General features: G+C 47.2%; 1 protein-coding gene across 6 annotated transcripts in view; it reads right to left on the reverse strand.

The window, feature by feature from the left end:
* Positions 1-17,427, reverse strand: part of LOC109755351 (ran-binding protein M homolog) — a 32,013-nt gene extending 14,586 nt beyond the window's left edge. Inside the window, exons 1-7 of one of the 6 annotated variants that reach the window (XM_020314264.3) lie at positions 17,293-17,427; positions 16,806-17,191; positions 16,026-16,172; positions 15,571-15,657; positions 14,004-14,049; positions 13,555-13,631; positions 13,055-13,208 (exon numbers count right to left, since the gene is read on the reverse strand). In XM_020314264.3, the coding sequence (XP_020169853.1) occupies positions 13,055-13,208; positions 13,555-13,631; positions 14,004-14,049; positions 15,571-15,657; positions 16,026-16,172; positions 16,806-17,176 (882 nt within the window). In that variant the 5' untranslated portion in view covers positions 17,177-17,191; positions 17,293-17,427. The remainder of the gene's footprint in view (positions 1-13,054; positions 13,209-13,554; positions 13,632-14,003; positions 14,050-15,570; positions 15,658-16,025; positions 16,173-16,805; positions 17,192-17,292) is intronic. The other 5 variants (XM_020314265.4, XM_040392362.3, XM_073501307.1 and 2 more) reach the window with 5 other exon arrangements.
* Between the last annotated feature and the right edge of the window lie 6,475 nt (positions 17,428-23,902).

Genomic DNA, 23,902 nt, shown 5'->3' on the forward strand with positions numbered 1-23,902 from the left:
CTGTTGGGTAGCGGTATGGGCGTACCACCATTGGACCGGATCCTGGGAGCAGATGGATGCAATGATCACAATGTCAGGGAGGTGGAAGGATGCATGGCTTGCTAAAGAGGTTCCGGAACTCCTCAAGCAGCCCAGGCAGGAGCTCGTGAGCAGTGTAAGAAGCCAGCCCCGATCAAGACTTCAATAGTGCCTCGCCATGTAATGTGACCCGACGATCCAAAATGTCATGGTCAGCCTGGAGAAATCCCAGTAAATTGGTCAGGCTAGCGCAGCCACTGAATGCCGAGGCGGCGAGGACCATGTCAAACCCCTTGAGAGCGAGTGCATAACAGGTGATCACAAAGCGCTCTTGGGTACAAATGACAGCCATATCACGACAGACACCGTTGCTGGACACATGGTCACCATTTGCTACAGCCACGCACATGCTGACGCACTTGGTTACAGGAACCCGAGCGGGATGCGGCCTCCTGGAGATGAAGTTGTGAGTAGACCCATAATCTACAAGAGCTATGAGATGTGTGCCAGCGACATCCACCAAAATCTGCATGGTGTTTCCAGATCCGCGATGCCAATGAGGGCATGGAGAGTCAACATGTGTATCAGGCTCCTCCGTGCCAGAAACGTCCACGTAGCATGCAAAAAATACGCTTGCAACGATGTCCAGGGGTGAATTTGTCGTCGCAGTTGTAGCTGAGTCCCTTGGTACGCCACTCATCCATCTCAGCTGGTGATAGCCGCTTGCCAGGCAACGCAACTGCGGCTGGTGAGGCAGCCTTGGGGAGAGCTGCAGGTGCTGGAGTGGATGGCCATCCCCCCCCCCCCCCCCCCCCAGCCCCAAGTTCTGCCCTTAGGCATGGGAGGTGTGTCGCCATCATCTGGTGCATCACGCTCCTCGTATGCACGTGCATGATCCATGGCAACCTCCAGGCATTTCCTGGTACCGGAGCTTGACGTCGGCCCGAATCAACTTATGGAGACCCGCCACAAACAACTCCACTTGGTGTGCCTTGGTGAGCCCGTCACACCTGCAGGCAAGCGTCAAAAATTGCACCTCATAGTCGTTGACGGAGCCCGTCTGGCGCAAGTGCATGATAGCAGCCAGCTCATTCAAGATTTTACGCCCGAAACGCCGATTCAACAGCTTGGTGAACTCTACGCATGGGGATGCGCCATGCGCGCCTTGAAACGCCGATACCACCAAGACTGATACCACAGGACGCGTGTCCAGACAGATGGTATGATGCGGGCCACACCTTGCCTCCAAGTGTTCCTTGCCCTTCAAAAAATGCTCCACGCGCATGAACCATAGCAGCGTGTTTTCAAAGCCGTCGAAAGTGGGAAACTCCAGTTTGTGGAATTTGGGCTTCCAATCAGCAAGTTCAGCATCAGACTTGCCACCGTCATGGTCGTTCGATGGGCTTGACCTTGTCATCGCTTTTGCTGAAGCCCCCCTACTCTAGGCGCTGGATAGCCAGCCAGTTGGGTGCTGCTTGCTCCTTGAGGTCATCAATGTCCACCTCAAATTTCGTGAGGATGGTGCCCTGTAGTTCGTCCACAAGTTCCTTCCTCCGCAGAGAAAACTTCTTGTCTAGAGCTTGGTAATCTCTGCGAGGGAGGCCATGGTCGTCGGCGGTGGGGAAGAGCCGAGGACCGGCAAATCCGATACCAAGTTGTCACGACCTAGGTTACGGAGGGGGTAGTTGTGGGTGGTAGGAGGGCGAGGGCCAAGGAGTTTAAGCTTGGCGTCGTGACGGCTGGGGGATAGATTGATTCCAGAGGTAAACCTTTGATTTTCTCTGTTTATTTCTTTGATGACCTATTACACGGGGACTGTCTTTGCTTTATAGCATAGTTGGCGACTAAGAGGGACGAAATAGAAAGGAACGACTCACATAGAATCCAAACCGTCAAACTAACAAGACCTAGAAAAAAACACTAATATGAGGATTTATCTCCTGAAGATGGTTCCACTGGACCCTAGACCCTGTGGTGGCGGCGGTAATGCCTGCCCCACATGACATGATAATCCCAGCATCCAGCTTTTCATCGATAAAGAATATGTCTATCTCCATATGATTGGTGATTGGTTCTATCATGTTTAACTGGGTTGTTTGTTATATTAATTGTTGATTGTTGTCACACCATACATTCATGCATCTGGTCTTTGATATCTTTAGCTCTTATAATATATTTCTTGACCATAACAACTAACTCATCCCTGAGACATGGCTTGTTTCTTGCTTCTCCAAGACACTAAATATCCTCCTACAAAAACATGGCCTGAAGTTGATCTCCTGATAACTTACACATATCCCCTTGTTAACGAACTTTTTTGTTGACGAACTTTACACGAAACTTATCAGGGGTATGTTTTTAAACAACCCCTTCACCAAAGTTATCAAGATCAAGGCACATAAGTTATCAGGTCTGCGATGTGTGAATCACCATGCTATTCACACAAAAGTTACCAGAGGGATATTTCATCAACCCCTCCCCCTCGCCAAAGTTATCAGGACCGAGGCACATAAGTTATCAGGTATGCGATGTGTGAGTTACCATGCTATTCACATAAGAGTTACCAGGTGGATATTATCAACCACCAAACCCCCCCCCCCCCACGCCAAAGTTACCATGATCAGGGTACATAAGTTATCAAGTCTGCGATGTGTGAGTTATCGTGCTATTAACATTAAAGTTGTCGTGGGTATGTTTTATCACCCCCCTCGCCAAAGTTATCAGGACCGAGACACCTAAGTTATCAGGTCTGCGATGTGTGAGTTACCATGCTAGTCACACAAAAGTTACCGAGAGGATATTTCATCAACCCCCCCCCCCCCCATGCCAAAGTTATCAGGATCGAGGTACATAAGTTATCAGGTCTGCGATGTGTGAGTTACCATGCTATTCACGTAAAAGTACAAGGGGATATTTCATCAACCACCCCTGCCCCCCTTCCCACGCTAAAGTTACCAGGACCAGGACCGGGGTTCACAAGTTATCAGGTTTGCGATGTGTGAGTTACCATGCTATTCACACAAAAGTTACCGGTGTATATTTCATCACCCCCTTCCCCCGCCGCCACCTCCTCCGAGGTAGTGGAGGAGGCGGCCCCGCGCCTTCTTGATCGCGGGCAGCAGCTCCTCCTTGGCGGTGAGGCGGTGGCGGCATGGTGGCAACGCGACGACGATGACGGCGCGTCCATTCGGCCGTACCGGCGGGTGGCGGATACGCCGGCTCCTCCTTGACCCGGCGTTCGATCTGGACGCCGCGGTGGTGTGGGGGCGATGTCGACTCCTCCTTCACGTGGCATCCAGTCTGGACACCGCGGTTGTGCCGGGGCGAGGACGGCTCCTCCTTCACAGGACGCGGTGGCGCGGTGACGGCTGCTCCTCCTTCACGTGCGCCGACGATTGCGGCCACGGGCCCATGTAACGGAGTGATCACTCCGTCATTATCTCGATCTGACGCCGTCAGAGCGGCCTCCTTGAGGAGTCGGGGCAGCTCATCGGTGGCCGCTGCGGCGGCACCTAGTCTTCCTCGCCATCGAAGCAGATGACGATCTCCTCCTTGGCAGAGGAGCCGGCGGACATGATCACCGACAAGCCCAAAGAGCGTGGGCGGCGGCGCCAAGAACCGTCGAAGGAGGAGCTTCCGCCTACTCCGCCTGTCGGCGCGGAGCACCACGACTTTGACATCGCCTCAGCTGGGGGCGAAGAGGAGGAGGGGCTCGGGCATGGAGACAGGGGAGGGGAGGGGGCGGTGCTCGGGGAGGGGAATCCGGCTTTGTGCGTCGCCAGCGCACGGCTTATATAGTCGCGGTGAGGCCAAGGCGAAGGGGCTGTTAGCCTGCTTCAATGCAGCGCAGGGGCCGGAGTTGGTTTTGTTAGAGTTATAATATAAGTCATGTATACCCCTTTGTATTTATCCCGTTGTATAAGGGGTTTCCTGCATATGTACCACACCTGTACGTATATATATATCGGCCTATGGCCTCATGGGAATACAAGTTGCTTATTCCTAACATGGTATTAGAGCTAGGTCAATTTTTTGCACGCTGCAACTCGTGCTGATCCGTCTCGATCGAAGCCGCCGGCTCCCTCTCGCTCGAAGTTTCCGTCACTGCTGCCTCTCCTCTCGATCTCTCCTCCCGATCGGCGCTGTGTGGATCGCCACGCTGGGCTGGGCCGCTCCCTCTCCTCCACGCTGGGCTGCCCCGTCCTCCCTGCTCGATCGAAGTCGCCGGCTCCCTCCCGCTCGAAGTTCCCGATCGGCGCTGTGTGGATTGCCACGCTGGGCTGGGCCACTCCCTCTCCTCCACGCTGGGCTGCCCCGTCCTCCCTCCTGCTCACAGCCGTGCACCCAGTCGCCAACACGAACGGGCTCCGCCTACGCGATTGTTGATCGCCGTGATTCCCGTGCCAGGTCCCGCTTCCAGCCGCCGTCCTCGTCCGGCTTTCTGCTGATTTCGGATCTTTGCTAAATAAAAAAAACATGTCTGCTGCATCAGGCTACGTTGCTGTCCCTCGCTGTCCGGTGATCTTCGATGGTACCAACTACACCGAGTTCGCTGGCTTCATGCGCATTCACATGCGTGGCATTCGTCTCTGGGGTGTTCTTTCTGGCGAGGTCTGCTGTCCGCCACGTCCGGTCCCTCCGGTGGCCCCTACTCCGCCGACTCCACTGGTTCTTCCTCCGGACGCTACTCAGGCCGCCAAGGATGCGGCTAAGATTGCTGATGAGGCTGCTGATCATGCCTATGATGAGAGGGCTTTGGCTTATGAGGAGGCTCTTCAGACGTATCATGGTGCTTTGTCTGTTTACACCCAGTGGCTTGATGATGATGCTCGTGCTGCAGCTGTTCTCACTACTAGTGTTCTGCCTCAGTTTGCTTCTGAGCTTCTGGGTCTTCCTACTGTCTTCCAGATGTGGACCTGTCTTCATCAGCGCTATGAGCCCTCTGGTGATGCCTTATACCTTTCTGTGGTTCGTCAGGAGCATGCTCTTCAGCAGGGTGACTCTACTGTTGATGACTTTTATGCACAGAGTTCTGCTATCTGGCGCCAGCTTGATTCTCTCCGCAGTGCTGGTTGTCGTACTTGCCCCTGCTGTCAGGCTGTCCAGGCCCGATTTGGAGTTTCATCGCGTCTACGAGTTCCTGTCTCGGCTCCGTAAGGAGTTTGAGCCCCGGCGTGCTCAGTTGCTTGCTCGTGGCCGTATTTCTCTCATGGAGGCGCTTTCAGAGATTCGTGCTGAGGAGACTCGCCTACGTGGTGCTGGTTTGCTGGAGGTTCCCTCTGTGCTCGCTACTCGGGTTTCTTCCACTTCGCCGGCTGCACCGCCCCATTCTCGCTCGAGTGCTCCGCCGCTCTTGCCCACTCCTTCTGGAGGCTCAGGTCGCCCCCGTTCACATTGTGACTACTGCAACGATGATGGTCATATTGCGTCCCAGTGCTACACCAAGCGGAAACACCTGCGCAAGGCGCGATCATCCTCCTCAGGGACTTCGTCATCTCCCTCGCCAGCTTCAGCCATTGCTTTGACTGAACAGGATATTCTGAGACTTAAGCGTCTGCTCGCGGCTTCAGGTTCTTCCTCGACGGGTACTGCTGGTTCTGTGACTGATGCTTCCCGCACTGAGCACCCGCCCTCTACACAGTCAGGTACATTCCCATGGGTTCTGGACTCTGGAGCTTCTTTTCATATGTCTTCTCATTCTTCCGCTTTGTCCTCTCTTCGCTCGCTGGATTCTCCTGTTCATGTCTTTACTGCTGATGGTACTCCACTTTCTGTTGCTAGTAGAGGCCATCTTTCCACTCCTTATTCTGTTCCTGATGTTGCTCATGTTCCTCGACTTACCATGAATCTGTTTTCTGCCGGTCAACTTACTGATTCTGGTTGTCGTGTCATCCTTGATGTTGACTTGTTCTGTCCAGGATCGTCGCACGCACACTCTGGTTGGGGCTGGCCCTCGCCGCCGTGATTCTCAGGGTCTTTGGGAGTTGGACTGGCTTCATGTTCCTTCCGCTGCCACTACCATCGCCAGTCCCTCCGCTGCTGTCGCCTCTGTTACTGGTTCCTTCAAGCAGTGGCATCATCGACTTGGTCATCTGTGTGGTTCTCGGTTATCGTCTTTAGTTCGTCGAGGTCTTCTGGGGTCTGTCTCAGGAGATGTCTCTTTAGAGTGTCAGGGTTGTCGTCTTGGCAAGCAGATTCAGTTACCATATTCCCATAGTGAGTCAGTGTCTAAGCGTCCTTTCGACTTAGTCCATTCTGATGTATGGGGTCCGGCTCCTTTCGCTTCGAAAGGTGGTCATAAATACTATATTATTTTCATCGATGATTTTTCTCGTTACACATGGCTTTATTTCATGACTTCACGTAGTGAGGTGTTGTCTATTTATAAGCGTTTTGCTGCCATGGTTCATACTCAGTTCTCTTCACCCATTCGTGTTTTTCGTGCTGACTCCGCTGGTGAGTATATCTCTAAGATGTTGCGTGGTGTCCTTGCTGAGCAGGGTACTCTTGCCCAGTTCTCTTGTCCTGGTGCTCATGCTCAGAATGGCGTGTCTGAGCGCAAGCATCGTCACCTTCTTGAGACGGCTCGTGCGATGATGATCGCTGCCTCTCTTCCGCCTCATTTTTGGGCCGAGGCTATCTCCACTTCCGCCTATCTCATCAACCTTCAGCCGTCCGCTGCTCTGCAGGGTGGTGTTCCTTTTGAGCGTCTTTTTGATCGTTTTCCCGATTATTCGATGCTTCGCTTGTTTGGTTGTGTTTGCTATGTTCTTCTTGCCCCTCGCGAACGCACCAAACTGACCGCTCAGTCTGTTGAGTGTGTCTTCTTAGGCTACAGTGATGAACATAAGGGCTATCGTTGTTGGGATCCTATCGGTCGTCGGATGCGTATCTCTCGAGACGTGACTTTTGATGAGTCTCGTCCTTTCTTTCCACGCCCATCTTCCTCGATATTTTCCGTGGAGGATATCTCTTTCCTCACTTTTCCTGACTCCCCTATCACCCCCGTCGCGCCTTTGCCTATTCGTTCCACTCCCTCTGCTTCTCCACCCCTCGTCGATTCGCCGCCACCATCTTCCCCGGTCTCCTCACCTAGCATGTCACCGGATTCTACACCTTCATCTCCGGTGACTTCTTCGTCGCCACCCCCTGATTCTACCTTGGTGATTCCTCCTTCTCTTGTTCCATCTCTTCCTCAGCATTACACTCGTCGTTCACGACCTGTGGATGCTTCCTTGGATGAGTCGTCCTCTTCCTCTCAGCCTACTTATGGCTTGCGTTCTCGTCCTCGTCCGCCTATTGATCGCTTTGGATTTCCCACCGCTGGTGCTGCTGTTCTTGAGCCGACTTCTTACCGTCAGGCTGTTGTTCATCCTGAATGGCAGTTTGCGATGGCAAAGGAGATTGCTGCTCTTGAACGCACTGGTACCTGGGATCTTGTTTCTCTTCCTCCCGGAGTCCGTCCCATCACTTGTAAGTGGGTCTACAAGGTTAAGACTCGCTCCGATGGTTCTCTTGAGCGTCACAAAGCTCGTCTCGTGGCTCGTGGTTTTCAGCAGGAGCATGGTCGTGATTATGACGAGACTTTTGCTCCTGTGGCCCATATGACCACTATTCGTACACTTCTTGCTGTTGCCTCTGCACGCCACTGGTCTATATCTCAGCTTGATGTTAAGAATGCCTTTCTTAATGGTGAGCTGCGTGAGGTGTACATGCAGCCACCACCTGGGTATTCTGTTCCTGATGGCAGTGTGTCGTCTTCGTCGCTCTCTCTATGGCCTTAAGCAAGCCCCTCGCGCCTGGTTTGAGCGTTTTGCTTCTGTGGTCACTACTGCTGGTTTTTCAGCCAGTGCTCATGATCCCGCATTGTTTATTCACCTTTCTTCTCGTGGCCGGACTTCTTCTCTATGTTGATGATATGGTCATCATTGGGGATGACCCCGAGTATATTGCCTTTGTAAAGGCTCGTCTTAGTGAGCAGTTTCTTATGTCTGATCTTGGACCTCTTCGCTACTTTCTTGGGATTGAAGTCTCTTCTACCTCTGATGGCTTTTTTATATCCCAAGAAAAGTATATCCAGGATCTTCTTGCTCGTGCTGCTCTTTCCGACGAGCGCACTGTTGAGACTCCTATGGAGCTCAATGTTCACCTCCGTGCTACTGATGGTGATCCTCTCCCTGACCCGACGCGTTACCGTCATCTCGTTGGCAGTCTAGTCTATCTAGCTGTCACTCGTCCGGACATCTCTTATCCGGTTCATATTCTGAGTCAGTTTGTCTCTGCTCCCACATCGGTTCATTATAGTCATCTCCTTCGTGTTCTCCGATATCTTCGGGGCACGATCTCTCACCGTCTCTTTTTTCCTAGCTCCAGTTCTTTACAGCTTCAGGCCTATGCGGATGCTACGTGGGCTAGTGATCCTTCTGATCGCCGTTCGCTTTCTGCTTACTGTGTTTTTCTTGGCGGTTCTCTCATTGCCTGGAAGACGAAGAAACAGATTGCAGTTTCCCGTTCGAGTGCTGAGGCTGAGTTGCGAGCTATGGCTCTTTTGACGGCAGAGGTGACTTGGTTACGGTGGTTACTTCAGGATTTTGGTGTTTCTGTCACTACACCGACTATGCTTTTATCTGACAGTACAGGTGCTATTAGCATTGCGCGCGATCCTGTGAAGCATGAGCTCACCAAGCATATTGGTGTTGATGCTTTCTATGTGCGCGCTGCTGTGCAGGATCAGGTCATTGCTCTTCAGTATGTGCCTTCCGAGTTACAGTTGGCGGATTTCCTGACGAAGGCCCAGACTAGAGCACAACATGGCTATTATCTCTCCAAACTCAGTGTTGTTCCTCCACCATGAGTTTGAGGGGGGGTGTTAGAGTTATAATATAAGTCATGTATACCCCTTTGTATTTATCCCGTTGTATAAGGGGTTTCCTGCATATGTACCACACCTGTACGTATATATATATCGGCCTATGGCCTCATGGGAATACAAGTTGCTTATTCCTAACAGGTTTCTCGAGAAGTTGCGTCCGCTTGAAGCGGCGGCTGACGAGAGGTCGCGCCGGTCAGCACCGCCCTTCGTCCTGTCACGCCACGCGACATCAATGTCGGCCGCTTCGTGCTCTAGGGCGGCATGAAGGCGGCACGGTAAGCGGTGCGTGCATCTAAAGGAAAGCGCGGGAGGGTTTTTTGGGTGGGCCAGGGTGGTCAGAAGCGGGGGTGTGAGCGGTCCAGACCCGCAAAGCCCCATGTTTGTCTCTTGTTTGCGGGAGAAAGTACGTTTGTACCGCACCACAGACCGATACAGGACCGCATTGGATGACTTCCATGGTCCAGACAGCGCGGTCCGGACACATGTGGTAAATTGGAGATGCCCTTATACCCATCACATGAAGTGCAAGATTGGTGATGCACTGCAATGATGATCACTATACAAGGCATGAAAATATCTATGAAATATCTCATGTTTCTATAGTAGTTGAGGTAAAAATTAATGGCTTCCAGCTAGTGTACAATAATGATGGTTGGACTAGTTGGCTACGGCGTGAGGTCTTTGAGATAGTGTTGGCAGAGACGCAGGTTCAAATCATGCACACGACCTCCTTTTTCAGTTTCTCTTTTTCTCTGATTGGCCGAGCCTACAGAGCGCACCTAGAGCGGTTTTAGCGAAAGGAGTAGGGAGCGCAGCCCGTTTTATTTGCGGGAGTGCGCGAGATTATCGGACTGATCGCACGTCATTCGGATCTGTCGCAGAATTCCTGTCGGATGGATTTTAGCTTTCTCGTTGATAATAATATCATCCACATATATAGCAAATATAGTGATTTTCCCCTTCCCATCTCTGTAGAACAGCGTATGATCACCATTACACTGCCCATACCTCACATTACATACATCACATCTGAACTTGTCGAACCATGCTGTCATAGACTATTTCAAACCATAAAGAGCTTTCTTTAACCTGCATATCCTGCCAGCAGTCTCCAAAGTAGAGAACCCAGATGGGATCTCCACGTAGGAGGCATGTAGTCCTCTTGTATGTTCTCATGCAAGAACGCATTCTTCACGTCAAACTGATGTAAAGAGCAGCCGAAATTTGTTGCATAGGAGATCACAATCCTCAACGTTTATCTTTGCCACTGGAGCAAATATCTCATAATAGTCAATGTTGTAGGTCTGGCTGTACCCCCTCGCCACAAGCCTTGCTTTGTACATTTCAATTTTTCCTTCTACATTCTGCTTCTTAGTGTATATCCACTTGCAGCTGGCTGCCTTATTTCCTATTACAAGGTGGCAGTACCCATGTCTTGTTCTTACATAGATCCTCCAGCTCCTCCACCATGGCCATGCGCCATTTTGAGCCCTCCTTTGCCTTCTTCAAGTCAGTCAGAATTGACACAGACCGAAGAGAAGAACCAAATGCTTTGTAGGCTAGAGATAATGCTTCACAGGTAACATAATGTCCAATGTCGTTGGGGTATTCTTCTTGTTGCTCGAGTAGTTTTCCTCAAAGCAATTGGCCTATCAATTGACCCTTCAGTAGCAACTGGCCCTTATCCCCATCAGAGGAGATGGACATCGCATCAGTACTACCTTGTTGCTCCATCAATGACTGGCCTAGTTGCTCACTGTGATAGCAATACCATCATCTCGCTTCTGTGAATACACCTTTAGTTGTTCCTCTTGCTCTGCTATCCACCTCGGCACACTACCAATTTGAGTTGGTGTAACACCATCACCTCGCTTCCGTGTACACCTTTAGCTACTCCTATTGCTCTGTCATCCACCTCAGTACACAACCAACCAAGGTGGGAGCACCGCCTGTCTTTAGCTACTCATCTTGCTCTGCCGTCCACCTCGGTACACAACCGATCCATGTGGGAGCACCGTCTGACTGACTCGGCGCCCCATCAATCACAATCAGTCCTTCACTCGGCCTACCACTCGGCGATGTTATCAGTTACTGGGGCTGCTACTCACTTCACCGTACCAGAATGTCACCCTCAATTGGTTGTTGCAGCATTGAATCAGCACCACCACAGTTACCGCCACCCCCTTGACCTATCAAGGTAGATTGAGTATGGTCAAGACTTTCAGATAATCCACTAAGATCAGTTTTCTCACCATAAAATGGTTGGATTCCTGAAGGTGACATCCATGCTCGCAAAGGTCCTTCGTTCAGGACTCCCACACTTGTAGCCGCGCTGCCCAGAAGAATGTCCAATGAAGATACACTTGATGGCCCATGGATCCAATTGCCCACGGATGACATGTGATCGCTGACAAAGAAGACACAATCGAACAGCTTGGAAGGAACCACGAAATCATTCTTTCCCCTGAGTAACTCGGAAGGTGCTTTCATACCTAGTACTCTCAATGATGTGCGATTGATCAGGTATGTCACAGTCATCACAGCTTCAGTCAACAAGAATTTCGGCACGTTCATAGTAGTAAACATGAGTGATTGAGCAACAACCAAAATATGTCGATTCCTCCTTTCTGCCACTCCATTCTGAGTTGTGTCCGAACATGAGGTTTGATGCAAAATCCCTTGCTCTGACAAAAAGTCCCAAACACTTTGTTCACATACTCGGTGTCATTATCATTTCTTATCACTTGTACCTGAACAGTGAAGTGATTTTTCACATAGGCATAGAACCTCCTGAAGCATTGGAAAGTTTCGTCCTTGTGACGGATCAAATAGACCCATGTCATAGGCGAGTGACAATCAATAAAGGTCACAAAATACTTTGCACACTATCCGACAACACATGACTTGTCCACACATCCGAGTGAATAAGCATGAATGGGGATATACTTCTAAGTCCCTTGCTCACATAAGACGTCCTCGTGTGTTTAGCAAAGTTTTGCAAACTCACACACATCACATTTCAGCTTGTTCTTGTCTACTTCATTCATTACATCAGGAAATAGCTTGCACATTTTATCAAAGGATACATGCCCCATTCTGTAGTGATGTTTCGTCACCAAGGACTCTCTTTCTTCCACAATTGCCGCAATCACTGAGCTGTCCATCCGATCAAGCTCCCTCACGGTCCATGTACCACAGCTCCTTCCCGACTGATCTCCGGCAAGAGCACCTGCTGTCCTGCAGCCCCCTCTCGCGCAGCCCGACAGCACCGCACAACCGCACACGCGCGCACAGCCACACACGCGCACCCGTAGCTACCTCCGCACCAGCAGGAACGAGGCGCAGGAGTTTACTCCTTCCTGCGCCTGGACACGCCATCGCGCTCCCGCTCAGACCTGCCGCCGCCGCCGACTGATCTCCGGCAAGAGCACCTGCTGTCCTGCAGCCCCCTCTCGCGCAGCCCGACAGCACCGCACACCCGCACACGCGCGCACAGCCATGCCCAGATGTGACGCCGCCTCCTCGCCGGACCCTGCCACCAGCCATCCGGCCGACGACTAGACCACCGTTGCCGCCGTCTTCAGTGCCCCGCCTGTGACTGATACCATGTGGAGCATCTAGGAGACGTGGCAAGGTGGCTGCAACGGCTCTAGCGGTGCTCAGAGGCAGCTAGTCACTTGACTGAATGGGCCTGGGCCTGGGCCTCATAGGCCAAGAGTGATGGGCTTCACATACAACAGTACTGTACAGAAAAAATATGGAAAATGACAAGCCTAAGGCAATCTAAATAACAGCTGAGAGGAGTGGGCAATAATTGTTTCATAATTTAAGGATATTCTCATGAAGCTTGCAACCATACCATTTTCAGAGGCCAATCAAATGTAAAAATGAACAAGTTCAAAAGAATAAAATGTGTTGAATTATCGTAAACAATAGTCCGGTTACCCCACCACGGCACACAAAGACAATAACTACACTAAAACACACATGGGCACAAAGGGTTCATCCATCTGGCTAGTAACTGATCTTTAGCTGTTAAACTATTGCATAAAAGGTTAACCAAGAGATCAGATTCTCTGGAGCTGCTAATTAAGGGGACAAAATATAAACAAATAAGACTTATCGCAGAAACACAGTTACATGTGATGTAATGTATCAGCTTACCTGACGCAACATTTTTCTGTGGCTAAGACCATACATTTCAGGAGGTTCCCCATAACCAGTTTGATGATTCGCTGGAGGGTCAGTTTCACTTGCCGCATCAAAAGAACTCAATGTATCTTGGTAGCCGTAATGTAGGAGATATGAACGAACAATCCTGCCATAAGTGCATGGTACATACGCATAAGACGCGTCAGCCTAGAAATGATTTTAAATATTAAGAAAGGAATGATCTATGCAACACAATGTTTAAACAGTTTACTGGAAACAAAGCTCGAAATAAGGTTGGATGGGAAGATGGCAAGCTACGAAGTAGATTGTACCAAATGGTAAACCTCAAGAACAACAAAACAGCACCCAAAATAAGTGAACAGTGCATATCATTTAGTGCATGTGAAATGGCTAAATCATATCCATGTTGACCTTAATTCTGGATCCACATCTAAGATCGTGTGATGCAACACTAAACATAATGGGCTGTCATTTAGTATATGGAGGCATACCAATGACTGATATCAGGTTGCAAGTACAGTTTGTCGCTAATAGATTGTTGCGTCATTTTCTGCTCAAGAATATAACCCTGCCAAACAGGAGTGAATTGCATCAAACACAAAAAAATCTATAGTGTATACACCAAGTGAATATTTGTGTAGTGTTTATCTATCACAAGCACATCATTAGTTTGCAACTATATCAACTATGTTAGAAAAAAATCAACCAATTTTTTATTAACGGTGTATGTGATTATTATTATTCCTTTCAGAGTACATAAAAATCGTTGCACCTAAAGATGCAGCGAATCCAGCAAACTGGGATGGATAATCATAATACAGTGAAACATGTTCCATGGATGCAAATACTGTTGGTGTACAGTTAGGCCATGGAAAGAGGAATTGCAGATGAGATAAGAAAAATTAGGACAATTTTAAGTAGCAGCAATATCTTGCCTCACCTCAATATCAAAACAGAACTGTTCTTTTCCGAAGTTTACTGTCAACCTGGTTTGCAAAAAAAATATATCAAATAATCAGATCTGACAAAAAAAACAATCACGGCAGGTATATGCAGCAATGAAACACAAGGAATAGCTTCTGTTAGGTGGTTGATAAATAGATGAAGACGGGATCGATAGAATAACCAATGGTAAATGAATATATATTACCCCTCCCCACTCTTTAATGGTGTGTCTATTTAAACCTTGAACTCCAAAACAGGTATTAAGCTTCCTGATCTTTTAGAACTGGAGCAAACAACAGCCTTATGTGTTTTGTGGAGGCAGTTTTTCCAGCTTAGGTTGTAGCGTGCCAAGGAGGTCAGCTTTGATATAGTGCTCTCTGTGTGTCCTTTCTCACTGGAAACTTTGAGGACCTGCCACTACAGCGCCTGATGACAAACAGCACCACAGGCTGCTCCTGCTGTGGCCATGGCGCTGGATGTCCTCCTCCACTGACACCCTACCCCTCTGCACTGTTGCAGGGGACGGGTTGGCAACCTCACCCTCCAGATAAGGAGAGGATCGAGATAACTTTTACCTGGTGAAGATTTTTCTTTTGTACGTCATGTTATCCGTCACATTGGCAAAACCACCTCAGGGACTATTTGCAGTTTTAGAATATCAAGGGGCATAATACCTGGTTTTGCAGTCTATCAAAGCTCGTACGGTATTAAAGACTTTTTTCTTGGTACTAACTACTAAGTCCCCAATTCAGTAGCACTTATTAGCTCCTAAACTAATCATAAATTTTACACGTGAGAAAATACTTACTAATGTTATATTCAGAATGTCAAAATCTAAAATTCAATCAATTAATTTTTGCATAGAAGTTATATATAAGCATTAAACAAAGAGTCATTACCAAGTGTTACTAATAAAGTATATGATTTGGAAGCACAAAGGAAAATCACCTTCAATTTGAAGCTATTATGAATGAAAGAAACAAAATAAACGAGTGAATTGTGCTTTACGTAGGTCTGTCAAGTAAAGATACAGAAAAAAAAACTGTGTTCAGCAAATATTTTAACTAACTTTGAATACCAACTCAGATGCTTTCATTGCTAAATAAGCATAGGGGTTATTTCATTTAATTTCTTGGTCAGAGCTCTTGTGATTGGTCCACTTGGCCTGTAATTACTGATTACTACAATCCTTCCTATAAAATGTGGCTTAACTAACGAAGAAACACAAAAGCTGATGATTCTATAGAAGGAGCCTAGTCAACAATTGCCAAGACCAAAGTGCACTAAAGCTATGGAACGGTTTAAAAGATGTCCACTGGTCTTGTCTCTTTATTATAATCATCAGAGAGTTAAGCCACTGAGTGGCTTAAAAATAAATTCCTATAGCAACATTTATTCAGTAAATCAGGACAGGGAAGGCTTGATATAAATGTAAGGGAGAATTCGCTTCAATAAGTACGCATGTTTTTGCAACTAAGGTTGAAATATTTGGGGCAAATTTTAGTTTCTATTTAGCATGTACAAAACCAACATAATAATCACTATAGAAAGAGACAGCTTACTCTTCATCCTGGCTATGGACCGCAATAGTAGGATATAGTGGTCCTTTAATATCTTTTGGAAAGGCTCCAATCAGAGATCCATTTTTTCTGCAAGATGCTACAACTAGTTAGATCACAGCACAGCACAATATTTTAAATAAATTAAACAGGTGACGGACTTAATGCAGAGAATAAGAGATAAGCATATGGTGCATACAGCATTCAACATGAGTGCATAAGAGGAAGATATGCCCATTCATAAAGTTATGGTGGCAGTGCAAATCCAAAACTATCATTTTTTTATTAAAGTTAAATGACAAAAGTACCAACCAAATGCATTTATTCATCTTCAGAAGAAAACCGAAAATATTAAGGATGGTAACTGAAAATGTAATGTTATGTAATAATACAAAACCTCATAGAAGAGTAATGGTCTGCGAATCAAATAAACAAACAGTGTAATCAACAACACTTACGTGAAGAAAAGAAGTTGTTCTATGTAGTTAATTCCAGCGCCAATTATGTCGCCTGATGTGAATTTGGGACCAAAAGACTCACTTTTCCCTGGACCCCGGTAAAGATAGCCATCATCGCCATGGTATCCACAACTTTGAGATTCCCAACTGGAATGAAGAAAGAACAGAAAGAATAATCAGCAGGTAATTGTCGTTGAGTAGCAAGTAGCAACCACTAAAATAAAGTGTTATAGCAGGTCAAATTTCAAGTCAGTTCAAATGAACAGGAGACAGGTCGCATAAAATATATGAAGCATTACATAGAAATAGAGATCATAGCAAGCAACGCTACAACTAACAGACTGCCTGAAAAAGACATGCCCACCAGGGCAAACAACAATGGGTAAGTTCATTAGATTCACAAAACCTCTTTTTAGCATGAACGGTGTAGGAATTACAACAAATAGCCGCATACAACTACTAAAAACTACTCCCTCCGTTCCAAATTACTTGTCGCAGAAATGAATGTATCTAGAACTAAAATACATCTAGATACATCCATATACCTGCAACAAGTAATTCGGAACGGAGGGAGTACATGTTATTTGGCCTTCCTCGCCCAGATTGTGCAATTTCAGCTATCACACATCATCTCAGACTCAGACAGGTTATGCACGAATACCACAAAGTAGTACATTTTCACAAAATGAGACAAGTTTGGAATTGCTAATTGCTAGCAGAGCACTAAACCCAGGCTAGAGAGACCAAAATAGCAGCAAGAGCCAAGAAAAGGTGGCTCACCCAGGTTGGCGGCGCATCTTGAAGCTCTCGGTGGTGAAGCCGATGGAGGTCTGGCCCTTGAGCCCAGCATTCCTCACGGTCATCTCAAAGTAGTAGACGGCTCGGTGCATGGGAGCGGGGCAGTCGGCCTGCACGACTCCGACGTCATGGCCGTGGTGGTTGACGCCGAGGTACTTGACGGACATCTTGTCGACGGAGACGACTGCAAAGAGGCCCGAGCTGTTGGCGGTGTTGAGCTCGGATGGCATGGGCTCCGAGTCCAGTGCCGCTGCGGTGGCAACCCACTCCGCCGGGGACCGCCACCGCGACGCCAGGCGCATCGGGTCCACCGTCGTCGTCGTCGTCGCCTCCGCCTCCTGGTGCGCCACCATTCGCCAATCCAACTTCTGGCGAATAAATCATCAGAACAAAACAGTCTAGACAAGTAGTGAAGAAAGAAAGATATCTAGACTGCTCCAACACAAAATAAGGAATTGGAGGAGCTTACCCAAAGGCGGATCGAACCGCTAGGATAGCAGGCGGCGGGGAAAGTGATGAACTGGCAGGTCGCGTTTGCGGCGCGGGGGTGGGGAACGGGCCGAGAAGCGTGTCCGCCAGGATGGGGGGTCGCGTGAGGGTAACGTATAGAGAGCTTTTCTTTTTGGGTTGTCGGTTGTATAAAACTACTCAATTTTGCCACTAAATATTTTCACTACTCAAAAACGGCACTGTCCGTTAGACATATGCTCAAAAAGACCATTTTTCACCATTACCATCAGGTCAATGCACGTTGACTGAAGGTAGATGACGAAAATACCCTATCATGTTTGTCAAATCACCTCTCTTTTGGTGGGCCCATCTGTAAGGGGCGCATAAAAAGAGAAATAAATGAGCATTGTGAGGTTTCGAACCCATGACCAGGACCTGCCCGTCACGCGAGCTAACCAACTAAGCTACAGAAGCCTTTAGTGTACAATGAACTATGTTCTCTATAATGTTTATACGGAATAATATGCCAACACAGCAGCATGTTGGGGTGTCGGGTGGCCGACGCAACCCTCTGATCCGGGCCTGCTGTCCGTCGCCATTGCCGTGGAACTGCTGCACTTCAAGACTCTGGAGGAGCTGGGGGGTCAGGCGGGAGAAGCGCCGGAGCTGCCTGCGTCTAGTGCCGATGTTGGGCGGGAGGCAGAGCCGAAGCTGCGGGCCGGGGGTGGCGGCAGTGGACGGGCAGCACAACGGCACTCGGCAGGAGGCGTCGCTGCAGCGGCGAGTGGAGGCGCGCCGGACCTAGGCGGCTAGCCCGGCGACTGGCGGTGCCAGGAGAGGGATTAGGCAGGCTGACGTCGCTAGGGATTTGTTGTTCCCGCTGGGGAAACTGGCAAAACTGGCACGGGCTGATCGGCCAGAGGATTAGGTTCAGTAGGATTGGGTCTGTTTAGTTAGGTCCAGATAAATTATAGTATTAGAATATTTCTAATTTCAACCGAATGCGTATGTTGGTCGGAATGGTTGTCATGCTCGTGGATCCACAGTGAAGTCATTGGTTCGAACACTGACATGGCTCTTTTTTCTTCGAAATTCTTTATCCTTACTCCTGGACAAGTGGGGCCCACACTATGGAGAGACTTGCAAAATAAGAGCAGGGGTATTTTCGTCATCTACCTTCAGTCAACTTGCATTGACTTGACGGTAATGATGAAAAATGGTGTTTTTGAGTATGTGTCTATCGAAACAGTGGCATTTTTTAGTAGTGAAAAATTTTAGTGGCAAAACTAAGTAGTGTTATACAATCGATGGCAAAACTGATAAAAACATTTCTTTTTTAGCAACACTCACAGACCACTAAGACTACCCACAATTGGAGTAACATAGGTAGTAACATCACACATATTTAGATAAAATAGATGATGTGGCAAGCAAATAAATGAAGAAATGAAGGAAAGTGGTAACATAGCTAGTTACTAATAGTATGAGTAACATCACACATATCAAGGCAAAATGAGTCTATAGCCTAATAAATGAAGTGTTACATGTTACCACACATATGTTACTCCCCATTGTGGCTAGTCTAATGCTACACACACGGACTAATACTGTGTTATTACGGGGGTTGTTCCACTTGGCTATTTGTCATTGGGCATTGGAGAAAATCGGCCCACACCCCCTGAAAATCAGGGGGGGCTAGTTTGATTTGTTGGTAGAAGCCCGTATTAGCCCGTAGTGCCCCTGTGAGTCTAGCATTTTCGCTCACAGACTACACCTCGAGAAATAAGAATGACGGGGAACCTCCAGCCTCCTCAGCGATTTGGATTCCTGGCCGTTGGATCTGCTTGCTTGACCGAATCTGGGCCATGGGATCAAGCCTTCAGACGACCTAGTCGTCGGATCGAGCCAACGACACTGTCACAATGAACAATCTGCTCTTCACTGGAAATATCACATGCCACCGCCGTAAATCGCGCACCCCGTCGAGGGCATTGTCGCCTTTTCATGTCCTGCCTCTTCGTGCGTGTTGGGCACTGGTTGGCCCGTGGTCGAATGAGGCGAGGAAAGCGCCGATTGGGTGAGAACCCTAGCCTCCGCCCCATCCCTTCTCTATTGCAGTCGCCGCCTCCCTCATCCTCTCTCGTCGTTGCTCCTCCCCCTCGCGCCGCCTCCCTCATCCTCTCATATCGCTGTTGCTCCCTGTTACGTCTCCGTCGTATTTACTTTTCCAAACACTTTTGCCCTTGTTTTGGACTCTAACTTGCATGATTTGAATGGAACTAACCCGGACTGACGCTGTTTTCAGGAGACTTTCCATGGTGTTATTTATGTGCAGAAACAAAAGTTCTCGGAATGACCTGAAACTCCACGGAACATCTATTTGGAAAATAAGAAAAATACTGGAAGGAAAATCCACGTCAGGGGGCCCACACCCTGCCCACGAGGGTGGGGGGCCGCCCCCCTACCTCGTGGGCCCCCTGACGCTCCACCGACCTCAACTCCAACTCCATATATTCACTTTCAGGGAGAAAAAAATCAGAGAGAAGGAATCATCGCGTTTTACGATACAGAGCCGCCACCAAGCCCTAAAACCTCTCGGGAGGGCTGATCTGGAGTCCGTTCGGGGCTCCGGAGAGGGGGATTCGTCGCCGCCGTCATCATCGTCAACCATCCTCCATCACCAATTTCATGATTCTCACCGCCGTGTGTGAGTAATTCCATCGTAGGCTTGTTGGACGGTGATGGGTTGGATGAGATCTATCATGTAATCGAGTTAGTTTTGTTAGGGTTTGATCCCTAGTATCCATATGTTCTAAGATTGATGTTGCTATGACTTTGCTATGCTTAATGCTTGTCACTAGGGCCCGAGTGCCATGATTTCAGATCTGAACCTATTATGTTTTCATGAATATATGTGAGTTCTTGATCCTATCTTGCAAGTCTATAGTCACCTACTATGTGTTATGATCCGGCAACCCCGAAGTGACAATAATCGGGACCACTCCCGGTGATGACCATAATTTGAGGAGTTCATGTATTCACTATGTGCTAATGCTTTGTTCCGGTACTCTATTAAAAGGAGGCCTTAATATCCCTTAGTTTCCATTAGGACCCCGCTGCCACGGGAGGGTAGGACAAAAGATGTCATGCAAGTTCCTTTCCATAAGCCCGTATGACTATATTCGGAATACATGCCTACATTACATTGATGAATTGGAGCTAGTTCTGTGTCACCCTATGTTATGACTGTTACATGATGAACCGCATCTGGCAAAATTCTCCATCACTGATCCAATGCCTACGAGCTTTTCATATATTGTTCTTCGCTTATTTACTTTTCCGTTGCTACTGTTACAATCACTACAAAACACCAAAAATAATACTTTTGCTACCGCTACTTTTGTTACCGTTACTACTACTATCATACTACTTGCTACTAAATACTTTGCTGCAGATATTAAGTTATCCAGGTGTGGTTGAATTGACAACTCAACTGCCAATACTTGAGAATATTCTTTGTCTCCCCTTGTGTCGAATCAATAAATTTGGGTTGAATACTCTACCCTCGAAAACTGTTGCGATCCCCTATACTTGTGGGTTATCAAGACTATTTTCTGGCGCCGTTGCCGGGGAGCATAGCTCTATTCTTTGAGTCACTTGGGATTTATATCTGCTGGTCACTATGAAGAACTTGAAAGACGCTAAGACAACAATTTATCCCTCAACTACGAGGGGAGGTAAGGAACTGCCATCTAGCTCTGCACTCGATTCACCTTCTGTTTTGAGTAAGCTTGCGACACCTAAACCTGCTTCTGCTATTCGTTCTGATATGTCGCATGTTATTGATGATGCCACTTCTGCTATGCATGATACTTATGATGAAACTACTTCTATGCTTGATACTACTGTGCCACTTAGTGAATTTCTTGATGAACAAATTGCTAGGGTTAGAGAGGAAGAAATTATTAAAACTGATTATATTGATGAAAGTGATGATGAAGACTTGCCTGTTATTCCTGAGGGTTATGTTTTTGAAAAAGAAGCTGCTTTAGCTATTTTAGCTTGCAAGGATAGATATGAACTCAAGAGGTTACGAGCTAAATGGAAGCAACAATCTCTTAATGCTAGAATGAAACCTGACCCTGCTTTTGCTATTTCACCTATCTGTGTTAGTGATAAGGATTATGAATTCTCTGTTGATCCTTATATAATTACTTTGGTTGAATCTGATCCTTTTCATGGCTATGAATCTGAAACTGTTGTGGCACATCTTACTAAATTAAATGATATAGCCACCCTGTTCACTAATGATGAGAAATCTCGCTAACTTTTATCCTTAAAATATTTCCGTTCTCATTAAAGGGTGATGCTAAGATATGGTTTAATTCTCTTGATCCTGGTTGTGTGCGTAGTCCCCAGGATATGATTTATTACTTCTCTGCTAAATATTTCCCTGCTCATAAGAAACAAGCTGCTTTGAGGGATATATATAATTTTGTGCAAATTGAAGAAGAGAGTCTCCACAAGCTTGGGGGAGGCTTCTCAAGTTACTTAATGCTTTGCCTGATCATCCCCTCAAGAAAAATGAAATACTTGATATCTTTTATAATGGACTAACCGATGCTTCCAGAGATTACCTGGATAGTTGTGCTGGTTATGTTTTCAGGGAAAGAACACCGGATGAAGCTGGAATTCTATTGAATAATATGTTGACAAATGAAAATAATTAGACACTTCCTGAGCCAGTTCCTGAGCCTATTCCTAAACCAACTCTGAAGAAGAGAGGTGTCCTATTTCTCAGTCCTGAAGATATGCAAGAGGCAAAGAAATCCATGAAAGAAAAAGGTATTAAAGCTGAAAATGTTAAGAATTTACCTCATATTGAAGAAATACATGGTCTTAATCTACCGCCTATTGAAGAAACATATGATCTTAATCCATTACCTATTGAAGAACCTCATGGTCTTGATAACCCGACACAGGTAGTAAAGGTAAATTCTCTCTATAGATTTGATGAAGGTGATATTCCTCACTATAAGTCTGCTAGACAATGCTTAGAAGAGTTTGATAATTTTATTGTCAAACAAGAAAACATCAATGCTTATTTTGGTAGACAATTGAAATACAATTCCGATATGCTTGAACACTTGGGTGATTATATGTCTAGAGTTAAAGGTGAACTCAAACTCATTACTAAACATGCTTTTATGGTTACCACTCAAGTAGAACAAGTACTTAAGGCTCAAAATGATTTGCTCAATGAAATGAATAGTAAGAAAAATGATTATGCTGTTAGAGTGGCTACTAGAACTGGTAAAATGACTCAGGAACCTTTGTATCCTGAAGGCCACCCTAAGAGAATTGAGCAAGATTCTCAGAGAAATAATATTGATGCACCTAGTCCTTCTAAAAAGAAGAAAAAGAAAAATGATAGGACTTTGCATGCTTCTAGTGAACCTATTGCTGAACCACCTGAGAATCCAAATGATATATCTATTTCTGATGCTGAAACACAATCTGGTAATGAACATGAACCTAGTGAAAATGTTAATGATGATGTTCATGATGATGCTCAACCTAGTAATGATAATGATGTAGAAATTGAACCTGCTGTTGATCTTGATAACCCACAATCAAAGAATCAACGTTATGATAAGAGAGACTTTGTTGCTAGGAAACATGGTAAAGAAAGAGAACCATGGGTTCAGAAACCCATGCCTTTTCCTCCAAAACCATCCAAGAAAAAGGATGATGAGGATTTTGAGCGCTTTGCTGAAATGATTAGACCTATCTTTTTGCGTATGCGATTGACATGAAAGATATTGTTACAAATAAAAGAAAGATACCGGAAGCTGAAATTTCTACCATGCTTGCTAATTATACTTTTAAGGGTGGAATACCTAAGAAACTCGGAGATCCAGGAGTACCCACTATACCATGCTCCATTAAAAGAAACTATGTTAAAACTGCTTTATGTGATCTTGGAGCCGGTGTTAGTGTTATGCCTCTCTCTTTATATCGTAGACTTGATTTGAATAAGTTGACACCTACTGAAATATCTTTGCAAATGGCTGATAAATCAACTGCTATACCTATCGGTATTTGTGAGGATGTGCCTGTTGTGGTTGCAAACGTTACTTATTTTACGAACTTTGTTATTCTTGATATTCCTGAGGACGATAGTATGTCTATCACTACAGGAATCCAGTATTTTGCCGTCTGCCACGGCGGACGGCAAAGGCACGGACGGCGGACGGCAAAGAGCTTTGCCGTCAGCGGCGGACGGCAAATAAGGACGGCAAAGACAGGGTCAGCAAACAGGTCCTTTGCCGTCTGCTTTTTATGGCGGACGACAAAGAGTCCTTTGCCTACAGCGGCGGACGGCAAAGAGGAGGGACGGCAAAATACTGGACGTCCGCCAGCGTTAGTCCGTTAGGCGGCTAACGGCGGCCTTTGCCGTCCGCCAGCGGACGGCAAATTTGAGCGCCTCTTTGCCGTCCGCCAGTTGACGTCAGCAATGCGTCAGTGCCCACTATTTTTTGCCGTCTGCCACGGCGGACGGCAAAGGCAAAGTCTTTGCCATCAGCTTAGCTTTGTCGTCCGCCACGGTAGGCAAATTTGCCAAATGG

Source organism: Aegilops tauschii, chromosome 6 (genome assembly GCF_002575655.3).
Source record: "Aegilops tauschii subsp. strangulata cultivar AL8/78 chromosome 6, Aet v6.0, whole genome shotgun sequence".
NCBI lineage: Eukaryota > Viridiplantae > Streptophyta > Magnoliopsida > Poales > Poaceae > Aegilops > Aegilops tauschii.